At 37.1% G+C, this 15,513-nt stretch overlaps 1 protein-coding gene across 8 annotated transcripts in view; it reads left to right on the top strand.

Moving 5' to 3' along the window:
* The window catches only part of IRAG1 (inositol 1,4,5-triphosphate receptor associated 1), an 85,058-nt gene extending 72,108 nt beyond the window's left edge, over positions 1-12,950 (top strand). For 7 of the 8 annotated variants that reach the window (XM_067296126.1, XM_067296129.1, XM_013957913.2 and 4 more), the window contains 5 exons: positions 1,038-1,145; positions 2,297-2,364; positions 5,501-5,620; positions 8,086-8,217; positions 9,452-12,768. In XM_067296126.1, the coding sequence (XP_067152227.1) occupies positions 1,038-1,145; positions 2,297-2,364; positions 5,501-5,620; positions 8,086-8,217; positions 9,452-9,692 (669 nt within the window). In that variant the 3' untranslated portion in view covers positions 9,693-12,768. Of the gene's footprint in view, positions 1-1,037; positions 1,146-2,296; positions 2,365-5,500; positions 5,621-8,085; positions 8,218-9,451; positions 12,769-12,918 lie in introns of those variants that run through there. The other variant, XR_010884077.1, reaches the window with a different exon arrangement.
* The last annotated feature ends 2,563 nt before the right edge of the window (positions 12,951-15,513 follow it).

Genomic DNA, 15,513 nt, shown 5'->3' with positions numbered 1-15,513 from the left:
ACTGCAGCAAGATTTAGGTTATTACTGTTAGAAAGTTTTGTCTACAGTCTAATAAAACATTAGAATAGACTGCCTAGCAAGACTGCAGACTCTCCAGTGTCATTTTTTAGGAGCACATTAGATGAACCTGTCATTCATGAGCGGGTAGAGCAGGTACTGCCTAGAACCAGGATGATAGGGTAGGTGGCCTCTTCTAGATATCCTAGATCTGTAAATCTGTGATTAATTCCTTTTCCGTAGTTATCCAGAGCAGAAAGCTAGAAACGTTTGGATATGCGCTAAGATGAAGCTGTTAGATGCTACCTGTACTTGTTTTTTTGGTCAGTGGGAACCATAGATTGCATTAGGTATATTTCATAGGATGAGGTATCTGGCTTCTTACTTAATAACAGCAAAAGCTTATTTGGTCTATAATTGAGCTATAATATATTGTGTAAAACTAGCATGTGTTTATCATACAAAGGATTTTCTTTGCCTTTGGGAAATGTAAGCAGTGTCACATGATGCTAGATAGATATCTAAAAACTCAAGGGTGGGGGAGAAGGCTCTGTTCTTTTGGGGAGGGAGCGGATGTTTTTGTTTCTGTAAGTAATAATACATAGTTATATAATTAATGAATATATCATAATGGGCACATAGCAAGAGAAGAGTTTCATGTGCAACTTCATTATTTCCTGACATTGTGAGACTGGCATCTTTCCCAGGATGACTGTACATCTGGCTTAACCAAAGATAATAGCTTATATCAATTCAGAACATATCTGTTGTGTGACTTACACTATTGGGCTTTCTGTGTGGAGGAGAAAGAGTTTTTTCTCACTATGCACATGCCATACCAGGCAGTACTATAGGAAGGAAGTTTGGGGAGAAGACCACAGCATTAACAGTCCTTTACCTTAATTTTGCTCTCAACTCTCTTTTCTCCCAAGAGATTCATGCTGACATTAACCTGCATCTTTGCCGCACCTATTGACTTGTAGAATTGTTCTTCAGCCTACCTTGTTTTATGATAGAAAAAAATATATTGTTTATCACAGAATATGCCTCGCAGGAGAGTCAGTGTTGCTGTTGTTCCTAAATTTAACTCCTTAAACATTCCTGGTCAGTCACCAACAGCTTCATCTATACCTTCAATGCCATCCCTGGTAAGTAAAATCCACAATTTAAAGATACTACCTCTTGTCCAAAACCTTTTCACATAGGGCCAAGCCATCGTTTCTGAAAAATGTATGCCCTTTTGTTGATATAGTTTGTTTGGGGATGGAGGGGGGGGGGGTGTCAAAGGTAATTCCTGTTGTGTAAGGACTTATGCTTTCAGAATCTATCCCCATAAAATGATCACCTTCAGATACAGAGCTGAATAGGGCCTACTGTTGGTTCAGAGGCATTAGACATAAGATGAGGCAATTTGCCTTTTAATTAATGGTAATGTACTGGAAAGTAGTAGTAAAAGTAGTTGTCCAGACAAGAAGAAAAATTTTAACTGGAATCCACAGAAAATGATCGGACTGCTTTGGTAACGTGGCAGCTTCTAGTCATCGTCACAAAGTCCACCAAATAGAAAAGCATGTAATTAACCTATAGAAATGTGTGTGCTACAACTTCAGAGCTTCTGTGATGGTCTGGGATTAATAGAGTTATCAGACTCTATCTTGACTTTCTGTTTTATAAAGTTTTAATAAGTTAAATGAGAATCTAATCTGGACCTAATAAATCTATATAAATTCTTTGTAGGAAAAGTGCCAGGGATACCAAGCTTCCAAAGATGAGCTAAGATGGCACATACCCTGAAAATCTGACAGTTTTCTGTTTCAAATTTAGGACTATTTAAATGAGGGGTTTTGCTGACAAGCTAAATCCGTTTGAGTTTTAAGAAAACAACCTGTCTGTGCAGTTTAGTTATGTGCTCAGAGGTTATTGTTTCAGGAACCAAGTAAAGAAAACTCATTTATTTTTGTTTAAAAATTTCCATTGAAACCTCAGCTAACAAATTAATCTTCCTAGGATAATATGGAGAGAAGAAATACAATAACTTTACTGTCCAGTGATCAATATACGAAGAAGAAAGAGACTAGATACTTGGAGAAAATAAATATGGTAGACAGGCACAGCAATGTCACAAAGTTATTCTGAGTGTTCAAAACCATTGTTTATTGTGGATAGAGGGAGTAAGATGGAAGCTTTTTTAAAGATTTCTTGCTGGTGGGTGTGAGAAAAAGAAGCACATTGACTTTGCCATTTTACTGAAGACTCGTTTGAAATTAATTCACTTTTCTTGCTGTCTTTCAATTTACAGTCAGAATCACCTAATAATGGAAGGAGCAATCTAACATCTACTCCTGTTCTGCCAGCACTTTTAGAGAAGTGAGTTTTCTCTAGATCTTTTCAATACTTATTAAATCCTAATATGAGAGGAAAATGTCACTGTTTCTATAAGGAAATTATACTAAGGTGCAAGGTATTGAAGTCAGTGACACAATATTGACTTACGTTGATTCAAGATCTGGTAACTGTATTTTACTACATAACCATCATATTGTTCTCTTCATGTTCAAAGAATTTGCAAACAATATCTCAAACTAAATTGAGCCTTCTATGATCCAACAGTCAGTACAACTCATGAAGCAACAAATGCAGCAGATGATTATACATTTACACACTTGGCTAGGCCTACCTTCAGAACTTGTGAGATTTAGGAGTATTGCTTACAATGCACGTGGATTTTTTTGTATTTCTCAGAATAAATTAATGTTGTATCTAAAGTTGGCCACGAGCAACCCTGCTGGGTCTATATTTTCCTAAAGCTGACTATCCCGGTAATGGTAGTTCCTGTTCTGCCCTTGCCTTTTCAACATGTGGCTAGTTGGTAAGAATCATATTTTGAAATAGTATGATATCCAATGTCATTTAGGTTTTGAAATTTATATGGATAAGTATATGAAATTCAAAAGTGTAATTTCCTGCAATGCTAAATCATCAAAATTTTTATAGAAGTGAAAACAGTGACTAAATTGAGGAGTAATTATTTTTTCTTCAATATCAAATGAACTGAATATTCAGCTACATTAAAGCATTAAGGTTGTGATTTTAGTTATACCAACCTAAAAAGTTTACATTTTAAGAGTGAAAAAAAGAGTAGAGATATGAAAGGGGATTTTTTTCAGGCTGGTAAACAAGCCAAAACCTCTGCATCTATATCTTTCTAGTACCTATGAGTTGCAAAAAGATTTTTCATCAAAACCTTTGCCCCTTTGACCTTGTATTACTTTGTAGCATTAGTGTGCATGTTCTATCAGGATTTACATGTGTTGTCATAATCTGTTTTCCATAGTTGTTCCCTGAGTCATTCCATGGGTTTACATAGTACTACTTTTGGAACAAAATAATAGTTATATGAACAAGGAAAGCAGAGAATTGCTCTGCTGGAAAGCACATGCATCTATAAATTTCTGGAGGAAACTTAAGTTTGATAGTTGAAATTCATGTAGGGATGTAACTTAATATTGTCAAATTTCTTGAATTTATAAGCCCCAAAGTTTATAAAGCACTCTAAGAAAAAATATAATGTGTATTTGCAGTTTGCATATTACTGCTTCTCAGTTCATTAATGACAAATGTAAAGCCCATGTAGTAACAGAAGGCAAAGGTGAACGATAGGAAAACACATGAGAAGGGGATGAGAACAGAAGGCATACCCAGGTTGTTCTACAAGATCTTTGTAAACAGGATACCAATTTTGTTATGTTTGCAAACCCATGTGTTTATGTGTTATTTGTGTGTGCAAACACCCTAGAAAGCAAAAATAAAAAATTGACAAGCATCTTTCCAAACACATATCTCTTTTAGGAAGTTTTGCACATTCTAAGGAAGTTGCTTGCTAATGTTTCAGAAATAAAACTTACTAAAAAATTACATTTTTTTTTTTATTATGTTGGTGGTTTAAATTGTGTACAGTATCACAGTAGTAGAAATATCTGCAATATTAATTTAGATTAAAGTTTGTTCAGATGCTTTAAACGTCATGCAAATTAAAAGCTTTAGGATTTGTAGCTCTTGAGACTAGAACATTAATTTTCACATATTTTAGGTCGAGTGTTGGGACAGGACAAAATTTATTTTATGGCTTCATTTTGCCTTTATGGTTCATTAAGAATGAAAATATTTGACAATTGGGAAATCAAAGACTATAAAGCAAAAACTATAAACTAGGATAAAAAGCATTGCCACTAGTTGTTGCAATTCAGTAAAACTGCAAGATTTGAACCATCTTTTGTACAGAAATTCTGCAAAAAAATGAAAACTTATCAGCATTTCTCACTGATTCTTAAAAAAAAAAAAGTATTCATGTTATCATGTAACAGCAGTAGAACTTGAAATTAAACTTTGAGCATAAGTATGTATGCATGGCCAGCTGCTATTGTACTGTAAAATTACATAGTTGTTTAGCAGAGTTGTGTATATTTAAGAAGTTTGAGCTTATGCTCATAGTGTGTTTAAAGGACAAATGAAATTAAGGAAACCATAAGGTGACTACTGTCAAGTCAATGTGATTTCTTGGGAAAAAATCAATTGATGGTGTCAATCAAGATGAGTTATTCTTCCATTGATTTTAGTGCCAGAAGGGTAAGGCCTACAAAAAATTATATTCTAGAAGTTGGAATGGGATCCATGGTTGAGCTTATTAAACCTTGACTTTGCAAGATTTGCTAACAGTTATGTCTGAATGACTTAAACTCTGTGACCGAGAATTAAATGAATAAGGGTGGGTCAAGCACTGCAGAAAGAGAGGAATATTTTTATCATGGTTATGTTCTTTTGAAGCAATACTGAATGGCTTATCTTTAAGCTAAACACTCAAAGCTTTTACTTAGGAAACATTTTAGCGACAGAAGCTGTGGATGTATTTTATTTATTTTATTATTATTATTATCTATTTCATTATTTTTATTATTTATTTCATTATTTTTATCTGTGCACTGGTTCAGCATATAAAGTCAGTAGAAAAAAGTACTTAAAAGGCAAATGAGAAAAATGTGTTCTTAACTTAATATTTGGCATTATTTCTTTTTTTTTTCCCTCTGCCATAGCAAGCTACAATTTTTAGGAGGTTTTTTGGAAAGCTCCAGGAGGAATTACCTTATAGAATAGCAAATAAATATTATGGATAAGCCAGAAAACAAATGCTTTTTTCTTTTCTTTTTTTAAAAAAGAGAAACAAAAATGCAAGCTTTAATACCTTGAAGACCTATTACTTGGCTGTTCTCAAATTACAACATTTTGAAACTAAAATTCTGCTTATGGTGTTTTTCTTTTTCTTTTGCAAGACATTTCTCCAACACAGAAAAAAGAAAGAAAAAATTCAGATTTTCCTTCCAAGATACATTTGGTTTGATTATTAAAGGATCAGGAGTCACATGAATTGTTCTTCAGTAGCATGCACCAAATACAATACATTTCAGTGGCGTTATTTTCACTTTCTCTGTTTCTTTCTTCTTGGCAGTGGAAGGTCTAATGGAGAGCCTGACTCTGAAAACTCTAATTCTGTCTTGACACAGAGTGGTTTGGAAGACATCAACCCTGAAACTAAAGCCAAGATAGAGGAGGAAGCATATAACAAAGGGTGAGAATATCTTAAGTGATCTAAATCTGTAAATATATTTTGCCAGATGAAGACTTGTGTTTTTGATAATGTAATTTTAAGCACAAAATGAGTGATATAATCAATACCAGCTCCAAGAATATGACCATAATTGGAGCAATGTGGAGCCTTTCTTCAGTGAGCATCATTCATTGTATTTGTAGCGATTCACTTTCATCTTTTATTAATGTTAGTCAAACTGTTGGAGAAAAGTTATACCAGAGACTGAGTTGGGTGGAAGTTATGTCAATAATATTCGGCTTCATGACAAGATAGTCTGAAACAACTTCCTAAAACGTTGATTCTGAAAAGTGTACATGGAGATGAATAAAGAGTAGACATTAACTTTTGCAGTAAAATCACAGAATCACAGAATTACAGAATGGTTGAGGTTGGAAGGGACCTCTGGAGATCATGTCCAACTCCCCTGCTCAAGCAGGGTCACCTAGAGCACGTTGCACAGGATTGCGTCCAGGCGCGTTTTGAATATCTCCAGAGAAGGAGACTCCGCAACCTCTCTGGGCAACCTGTTCCAGTGCTCTGTCACCCTCACAGTGAAAAAGTATCTCCTCATGTTCAGATGGAATTGTCTGTGTTTCAGTTTGTGCCCGTTGCCTCGCATCCTGTCGCTCGGCACCATTGAAAAGAGTCTGGTCCCATCCTCTTGACACCCTCCCTTCAGATACTTGTACACATTGATAAGATCTCCTCTCAGCCTTCTCTTCTCCAGGCTAAACAGGCCCAGCTCTCTCAGCCTTTCCTCATAAGAGAGATGCTCCAGTCCCCTCATCATCTTTGTAGCCCTTCGCTGGACTTGCTCCAGTAGTGCCACATCCCTCTTGTACTGGGGAGCCCAGAACTGGGCACAGTACTCCAGATGTGGCCTCACCAGGGCTGAGTAGAGGGGGAGGATCACCTCCCTCCACCTGCTGGCAACACTCTTCCTGATGCACCCCAGGATACCATTGGCCTTCTTGGCCACAAGGGCACATTGCTGCCTCATGCTTAACTTGGTGTCCACCAGCACTCCCAGGTCCTTCTCCGCAGAGCTGCTTTCCAGCAGGTCAACCCCCAACCTGTACTGGTGCATGGGGTTATTCTTCCCCAGGTGCAGGACCCTGCACTTGCCTTTGTTGAACTTCATGAGGTTCCTCTCTGCCCACCTCTCCAGCCTGTCCAAGTCTCTCTGAATGGCAGCACAGCCCTCTGGCGTATCCGCCACTCCTCCCAGTTTTGTATCGTCAGCAAACTTGCTGAGGGTGCACTCTGTGCCTTCATCCAGGTCATTGATGAAGAAGTTGAACAAGACTGGACCCAGGACTGACCCCTGGGGGACACCGCTAGCTACAGGCCTCCAACTAGACTCTGTGCCACTGATCACAACTCTGAGCTCTGCCATTCAGCCAGTTCTCAATCCACCTCACTGCCCACTCATCCAGCCCACACTTCCTGAGCTTCCCTATGAGGATGTTATGGGAGACAGTGTCAAAAGCCTTACTGAAGTCAAGCTAGACAACACCCACTGCTCTCCCCTCATCTACCCAGCCAGTCATTCCATCACAGAAGGCTATCAGATTGGTTAGGCATGATTTCCCCTTGGTGAAGCCATGCTGACTACTCCTGATCACTTTCTTTTCCTCCACATGCTTGGAGATGGCCTCCAGGATGAGCTGCTCCATCACTTTTCCAGGGATGCAGGTGAGGCTGACTGGCCTGTAGTTCCCTGGGTCCTCCTTCTTGCCCTTTTTGAAGACTGGGGTGACATTGGCTTTCTTCCAGTTGTCAGGCACCTCTCCTGTCCTCCATGACCTTTCAAAGATGATGGAGAGTGGCTTAGCAATAATGTCCGCCAGCTCCCTCAGCACTCATGGGTGCATCCCATCAGGGCCCATGGATTTGTGGGTGTCAAGTTTGCTTAAATGATCTCTAACCCGATCATGGTTGTGTGTGGCAAAGTGCTTTGCACAACAGGATTTGGAGTAATTATCAGTTTGGGTGTCTATCCATTTCTAAATGCCAAGCAAAGAACTTTGTGAAGAGTGGGACAAAAGTTTTGATCTCATACTGCAGAAACCAACAACTCACCTATCTTTAGCATTGATTTGTATTTATTCTTCAAGAAGAAAAAAAGTAAGTATTCAACAGAATTAAAAAATAAAGCAAGCAAAAAAGTCCTTCTCCTTTACAATACTCAGAAATTGTGCTCTGTTGAGAACTATAACCTCTTTTTCTTTTGAGAGAGGATAGACACAGTAACAGAGCTAATGTAATCCTCTTTAAAGGAAGGTTGTGTTTCTGTGTGGCATATTCATGGCCTCTAACTGATTTTCTTTGTTTCTCAAAGTGTTGCAACATCTCTGCTACTTGTGTTTTATTGCATGTAATAAACATATGGCATATGACATATACAGCATATTAGACTAAGAAAAATGCTTTGTGTGTTAAAGCTATCAGGAAGGCTTGAAGAAAACCAAAGAACTTCAGGAACTGAAGGAAGAAGATGAAGAGACACCAAAAGAAAGTCATGATGAGCATGAAGAAAGTGAAAATGAAGATGAGATAAAAAACCTGAAAAGCAGGTGAGACAGTGGTGTAATATGTCTACAGGAAGGGCTGATCTTTTTCCCTGTTTGAGGTATCCAACCACGTTTTTCATGCTATTATCTTGACATTTTCTTCAAATCTAGGAAAACAGATTTGAAATAATCATACTTTCACAAAAAGATATCTTCCAAGAAAATACAGTTGCAAAATGCAAAACCGTTTATTTTTGACATTTTCGATTGAAACCATATGTTGACATTTGTACATCAACATGCTTTATCTTGATGGGGTTCTTTTTTTGATTTGAGGTAAAATATATTCTACAGAAGTTCTTTAAATGCTAAAATGCATCTCCCAGTGGGCATGCATTGTCTTATGAAAGTTTTATTTCTGTTAAGAGATGAGTCTTTCAGTATATCTACGAGGTGAATGCAGATTAACAGGAATTCCTCAGCTTGTACTCTGACTTGGAGGTGCCTGGTCCTTCTAGAAGCTATGTAGATGCTGTAGAACAGCACCGTGCTGGAGTTAAAATACCCTGCCTTTCAGCAGAAGGATGGATTTATTACCTTCATCTGTATTCAGTGCTCTTCCTCTACTGTGGGGATTTTTGAATCCTCTGCTTATCAGCATCCCAACTGAAAATTTTTTCTGAAATGTTCAGCTTTTCTTAAGGTTGGTGGCTCTATCAACTCTATTCTCAATATGCATTCAATTTCCTGCATTTTACAAGCAGAGACTTCTTCATTGCAGAGACATTGAAGACTAGCCAAAGAAAGTAATATGTCCAACCCCAAGCTAAGGTAGGGATCCCTACCTGATCCTAAAGGACTCATTCCCAGTTTATTGTGATTATAAACATCTGTTAATTTGAGATTCAAGCCATGTTCAGAAGGATGGCCACCTCACTGCCAATCAGGAAACTCTATGCTAGGAAATGTTTTCTTTCTAATAGTTAGTTTAACTGAGCTAGGCAGAATTTTAAATCTTATCAAGTTCTGAGATTATCTTGTTGTCAGATGGGAGAAATAGAAGTCAAGTTTATGGCTTAATATTTGTCCTTTGTCCTTACACATCTTGCAAATATCACCCGTGTTTGAGTCTACAGCTCTTCTTGGAACAATCTAACAATGTTCTTCTCTGATAAGGTGTTTGTTTTTGGAAGAAAGATGATGCAACATACAGCTATGCAAGTCCTCAAATTTAGAAGCTTAAGATAATCAATTTGCATATGATTAATATATAACAGATTTTTTTTTCCTTTTACAGCAGACTTGAAGTCATCATTAATTATTTACATATACTGTACCCCAAACTGTGTAAACACTGGAATGTGGTATGGCTTGCAGTGGCTGCGATAATCATTTTTGCTGTGGTGTTATGGATCTACCATTCATACAACTCCTGTGATGAAATATCAGAGGGACCTGAAGGGAAGGCCAGCTGTTCTGCTGCCCATCAGTATTCCTGGTGGAACTCAGGATTTCAGCATGAGCAACGCACTGAATAATAAAGGAACTAACACATATTTATGGTACCTGAGCAAGCACACATTTTAGAACACAGTTGTTAAAGGTAGTGCTTAGTCATCTTTCTGGTTGTTAAATGTGATCTGTTAAAACACATGAGTTACTCTACACCATCAGGTTTGGAGATACATTGTGAACACAGCTTGCCAAAATGACTATATGATAAATACTTCTGTCTGTCCTGCTAATTGTAAGTGATTGATAGGAATAAAGTAATATTGAATCATGATAAGGTTGTGGCAGTAATCAGCAACCACCAAGACATTTAATAGAAATATTTGCACAGGACATTGATGTCTGTCTTATGATTTTGAAGAAAATCAAAAACTACATTTGCAGAGTTAGTTGCTTTACCTTAGCATTTCCAGAATTTATTGATTATTGTTGAAGTATTAATGGCATTTAAGTCCTTTGGGTTTTAAGAGTCTAATTTTTTTATTCACAATTATTGGGTAGAAATAGAAGGCCTTTTGTGGAAGGTAAAATTATATTATCAGACCAAATGCATTGCTGATATAGTAATTTTCATAAGAGGAATTATCTGTACGATTATTTAAATGGAGTACTAAGTACAAACACACATGCATTTTATGATAGACTTTAAGAATGGGACCACCTCTTTATTTGAATGGGATATGCGGCAAAACCTAAGATGAGGTCTAGGTGGCACAACTGGGAACTTCTGATGTATCAAAGGGATATGCTTTGTAACAAATTTTACTGCTTCTCTGAATAGCAATGCAGTGTATGCCGCTCAGAGTCACTGATGATTGCAACAAAAAGTAACTACTGTCTGGAAGATTAGATGTGCAGTCTTGAACACGGGAAGACTGGCAGGCGACCACTCTGAATGGACTCTGTCCTATGCTAATACTGGATATAGGCTTCCTTTGAGATCTGCAGCAGGAACACAGTACTGTGTTGAGCCAAAACCTGCAGGTGCCTACCTGAATGAGAACAGCAAAGCAGTGAGGACTTTAAAGAGGTCACTGCATGTTCTTAGTAGTTCATTTTCAGAATCTGATGCAGTTTGTTTAGTATTCTGATATGCCTTCAAAACTAAACTAGCAGGTCATGCTAGATTAATCTTTTGGCCAGATTTTTTAATTGTTTTGCCTATTTGGGAATTGAGAGTTCTTACAGAAGAATGTGAAAACTTGAAATCTTCAGACATAAGTAATTTCAAAACAGTGAAGCCATTATCTGAAAATTCATGTCTAGAGCTGAGACCAAAATGCATGTCACTTAAGGTATATCATATGTACCTGCAGAATCTCACTTCTGATTGAAGATAAATTGCATTTGTGTTTCCATTGCTATATGCTTGAATCTAGCCACAATATGAAAATCAGTGTGACACTTGTTTGTACTCTTGGGTCTTGCATTCTTTTGGCATTTTCTGACTGATTAACGGCTCAGTTTACCAACTGAAGGATAAGGAGGTTATGAAGTACTGTAATTACAGTTCAGGTACAGCTAATATTCACTTGTTTTCTTTTGATGTAAACATTGAACTTTAAGCTAACTAGCAAAGAAAACAGTTTTCTAACTCAGTCAGAAATTTAATTCACATATCTGGCACTCGTAACATATATCCTGCTGGTGAATTTTGTTTGTTGCATCTTTAGTCACATGTTTCTTAAAAGATATTTATATGGAGAAAGGAAAAAATAGGAGACCACTACCACTGTTGCAAAAAAAAATTGCTATAAGCAGTTGGGGGAGTTGTTTTTTATTTAAAATATATTTTTGAGGAATAAAATAAAGTGTTTAAGGAAGTTCAAAAAGGATGATGGGAAAGTGTCACTTGGTCTAAAATTGTAATTGGTAAAGAATAAGACAGAAGAGGGTTTCTTGCAAATTACCTGGTATCTGTTTGGTTCAGTTAGAATAGCCAACTATGAAGATCTACTATGACATGTTGTATACTTAACTATTTAAAGAAAAATTTCAATGGCTCTTTGAACAATTGATTATTAGAATCAGCTTCTTTGACTTGCAAATCTTTAGACATATTGTTGATAACCTAATAAGGCAATAAAAATTAAAGATGAATAGTCCTGAAGATTCAGAATCCTCAATGCCAAAAATTACAGCACGTGGAAATGTTGGGCTGCCTTGAGAAAAATAGAGTTAAAAATGCCTGCCGTCAAATTAATTTGTTCTTATTCACATCTGCACTGATCTGGGTCCAACACCTTATTTTAAGCACATGAAGAATCTTATTGATATCAATGGGACTCTTCAACTGCTTGAATTTAAGCATGTCATAAGTTATAGTGAGGTCAGTATCTGGACAGGTTCTCCATCCTCTTTTTGCAATTCAGCACACTGGCTTTTTGTAGACTTAGTGCAGAAGGGAGAATTTCTTTAAGTAGTCGTACCATTTTGAATGGAACTACTTACATATCTAAAGTGAGTATAATTTAGCCACAAAGTTATTAACTGGTATGGGTAATAGACTGAAAGAGGCAAGGGATTTTAATGGGGATTAAAAAATGAAGATAAAACGGTTTATAAAAATATATATATTGTTGTTCTTTTTATACCTACTGTTAGCAAAATGTCCACAAAAAATAATGGACCACAGTGACTAACAGCACATTAAGTACTTTTGCTTACATTTTTCAATTAATTAATGGAAACACCTTCTGGGTTTTTTTTCCCTGATAGAAAACTAAGCTGAGCTCAAAAACCATTCTAAATGTAATTTTATCTGCTGGATATTAGTTTGCTTTATCTGCGGGGGAAAAAAAACTCTTCTGTGTTCAAAGATCACATCAGATAACAAGAAATAGATTTGTTATTTATGCTATTAACACTGAAATAGTTTTCTTGAGGTGCAATATTTATTTTTCTGCTTTAACATGACACGTCTATTGTTTCTCCTTGCACAGCACAGATGTTTTTAGTAAAAGGAATTTTAAAAGGGCACTATTTTTGTGTATCATATTTAAATTTGTAACATTGTAAGATTTTGCACAAGTGTGCTGGTATTGTACTGTATAGTATCACATACTTGAGTTTTGAAATAAAAGTATGGTTTCAAAGTCCTCACTGTTGCTACCTCAGAGGGTTATTTTTTTTACATGTGCTCTCTCTGGATATTAGTGGCTTATGTTCCTCTTAAATGTCTACTGCCTTGTCTACACTGCATAACGTAGTGTCATGTTACACGTACCAAAGATCTTATTCTTAGTCTTTCAGTTCTTCAGAAAAATGCTGTCGAAGAAGCAAGCAAGCTCCTGTTGCAATGGGGAAAGCATTTGTAAGCAGGGTCATCCCAGTCATACCCCAAAAAGATGAGAGAGGAAACTGGCATATCCTGGAGAGAGTTTAACCCGTTTCAGAGAGAGGCTGCCTGTCATGGAGACAGCTGAAGACTGAAAGCCACAAGGGAGATTTCTAATCAAAGGAGACTGGGTGTAAGGTTAGGATTCTTTATTTGCTTTGCGTTCTTGTTGGCTTGGGAGGTCTGGGAAGCCTGGGTCATGTGCAGAGCTCAGCTGCTGCCATCAGGGGGAAGGAGACAACACTTGCTTTCCACAAAGAACCAAACTGTCACTGCTCAGTCTCTGATGGTCTCTGTCAGGGAGAAAAACTTTGGAGCAGCAACAACCTTGGAAGGAATGACTGTTACCAGGAAAAGAGATGCTGATTTTTGTGTTTTCCACATAAGCTTTTTTTTATTTTTAACTTGTTTCAGCTTCTGTTGTTCAGGCTTCAGGGTTCCTTTTGAAATGATTGTAGAGAGCAGTTAAGTCTATTACTTCTCCCCAGATCAAAACTTTTCCATGCTTAGCAGTCCTCGGCAGTATCTTAAAACATGGGCCTTTCAAAACATATTGGCATGAAATGCTGGGAATTTTCCTTATATGTTACAGTAAATATTTAGATCAAATGCAAATTAATACACATATTCAATATGATCTTTACACCAGACAAGTTAAGATGAAGATTCACGACCAGGTTAAAGACCTTTTGTAACGTTATAGTCCAAGTATGTGATCTTCCACATGGTTTTGGAACAGCTGAAAGATAAAAAGGAAGAAACTGACAAAAAAAAAGGTTATTTGAGTCTTATTTCCCCATTCTAAAGTTATTTTCTCCCTCCCCTAATCTGTAGTTTGCTGTTACAAAACCATGTGAAGGAGCTCCTATTTTTATTTAGTGTTGCAAAGGTGTTATCTCACTTTTCTAGCTAAAATTCTTCCAAACGTCAGTAACCTGGACGAAGTTTGACTAAAGGAATTTTGCCACAGTGAGGACAATAGGCAAAAAGTTAAAGCCTGGAAAAACATTCAGCATGCAATTTTAAAATGTCTTCCTGCAGAAACCAAACTTTGAAATTAGTTTTCACAATAGTAGGACATATTTAACAGTAAGTCAAGCTGGAGATAGTAGGGGTCTATTTAAAGTTCTCTGTTTTGTAAAACCACAGACTACCAGTCCTTGAGAGCTGCAGAACAGCTAGTAGTCCCTGGTCCTAAATTGTGAATGCAAGTAAATCCACTTTGAACTTGCTTCAGTGAGAGTAAGTCTGATTACTGTATTTCAGATTGCCATCACTTTGTGGAGGCAGGTAAATACAGCGCAAGAGAGGACTGAATAGAAATCGGAGTAAGAAACTTAAGATCTCAAGGAGCTTTACCAACATTCACATCCAAACCATGGCCCAAATACAACCCAATTTTCATTTCTTTATTTGTAATGGAGACATCCTAATTTCATTAACTGCAGCAGCATCCTCTACTTGGCCCAGTGGATGTCTATCCACGTTATAGTATACCCATATTTATGTTATATATTGCTGTAAGAAATAGGGCCTGTGCCCAGATAAAAGTTAATACTATCTTAAGTGCGAACATTCTGCAATGTAAAATGCACCGTGAAGAGGCAGCTACTGTTACACTTGTGTTTACAGGACCTTGAAACAGCATGGGGATCTAGGACATCTGAAAGTTTACTGAATCACAAACTGAACGCAAGTCAACAATATTATCCTGTTGCAAAAAAGACTGATACCATTCTGAACTGTATAAGCAGGTGAAGTAATCCATTAATCAATACACAGCTTTGGCAAGGCTTTGGCTAGAGGAAAAGAGTGAACAAGCTGGGGTTTCTTAGCTGAAATAAAAGTGAGAGCAGAGGAATAAATTTTCAAATACATAAGTCTGTTACAAAGAAGAATAAAATAAACTGTTTGCCATATCCATTTCCAGTAGAAAAAGAAGTGATAGGTTTACACTGTGGCAAGGGAAAATCAGTTTAGACTACAGAAAACTTTTTAATGGTGAATAACAGTGAAGCACTAGAATAGGTCACTTAATGAAATGTTAAGAATTTGTCCCTGGAAGTCTTTAAGAACAGGTTAGACAAATATCTGTCAGGAATAACATAAATACAGCTGATCCTACTGACTGTAAAGGGAACTAGCTGATCTCTTGAAGTCTATTCCTGCTCTCTTTGTTGGAATCTCTGCAAAATTTCTCTGCTAAGAATTTCTGAAGGTCTTCTAAGTTATAGCTGCCAAGATCATCCATGGTTTGAATCAGTCTGTTGGAATCATTGTTTACTGGAACTTCACAAAAGGGAGCAGCAAAGTGACTAGCTCCCACCACTGTCCCTGCAGTTGCGCAGGGAATCCCTTTTATGGTAGTATATCTCCAAATCTGTTCGAAATTAAGTATCAAGCTACCTCTGCATTACGGTACATATTTTTGCATTGGAACTCTAAGGCAAAGGAAAGTAAAAGTACACAACCCTTCTCCCCACACCAAAAGAAAAATTCTGATTTTGATT

This window comes from Apteryx mantelli, chromosome 4 (assembly GCF_036417845.1).
Source record: "Apteryx mantelli isolate bAptMan1 chromosome 4, bAptMan1.hap1, whole genome shotgun sequence".
Taxonomy (NCBI): domain Eukaryota; kingdom Metazoa; phylum Chordata; class Aves; order Apterygiformes; family Apterygidae; genus Apteryx; species Apteryx mantelli.
Note: the sequence above shows the minus strand (reverse complement) of the source record. Positions and strands in the feature narration are given on the sequence as shown.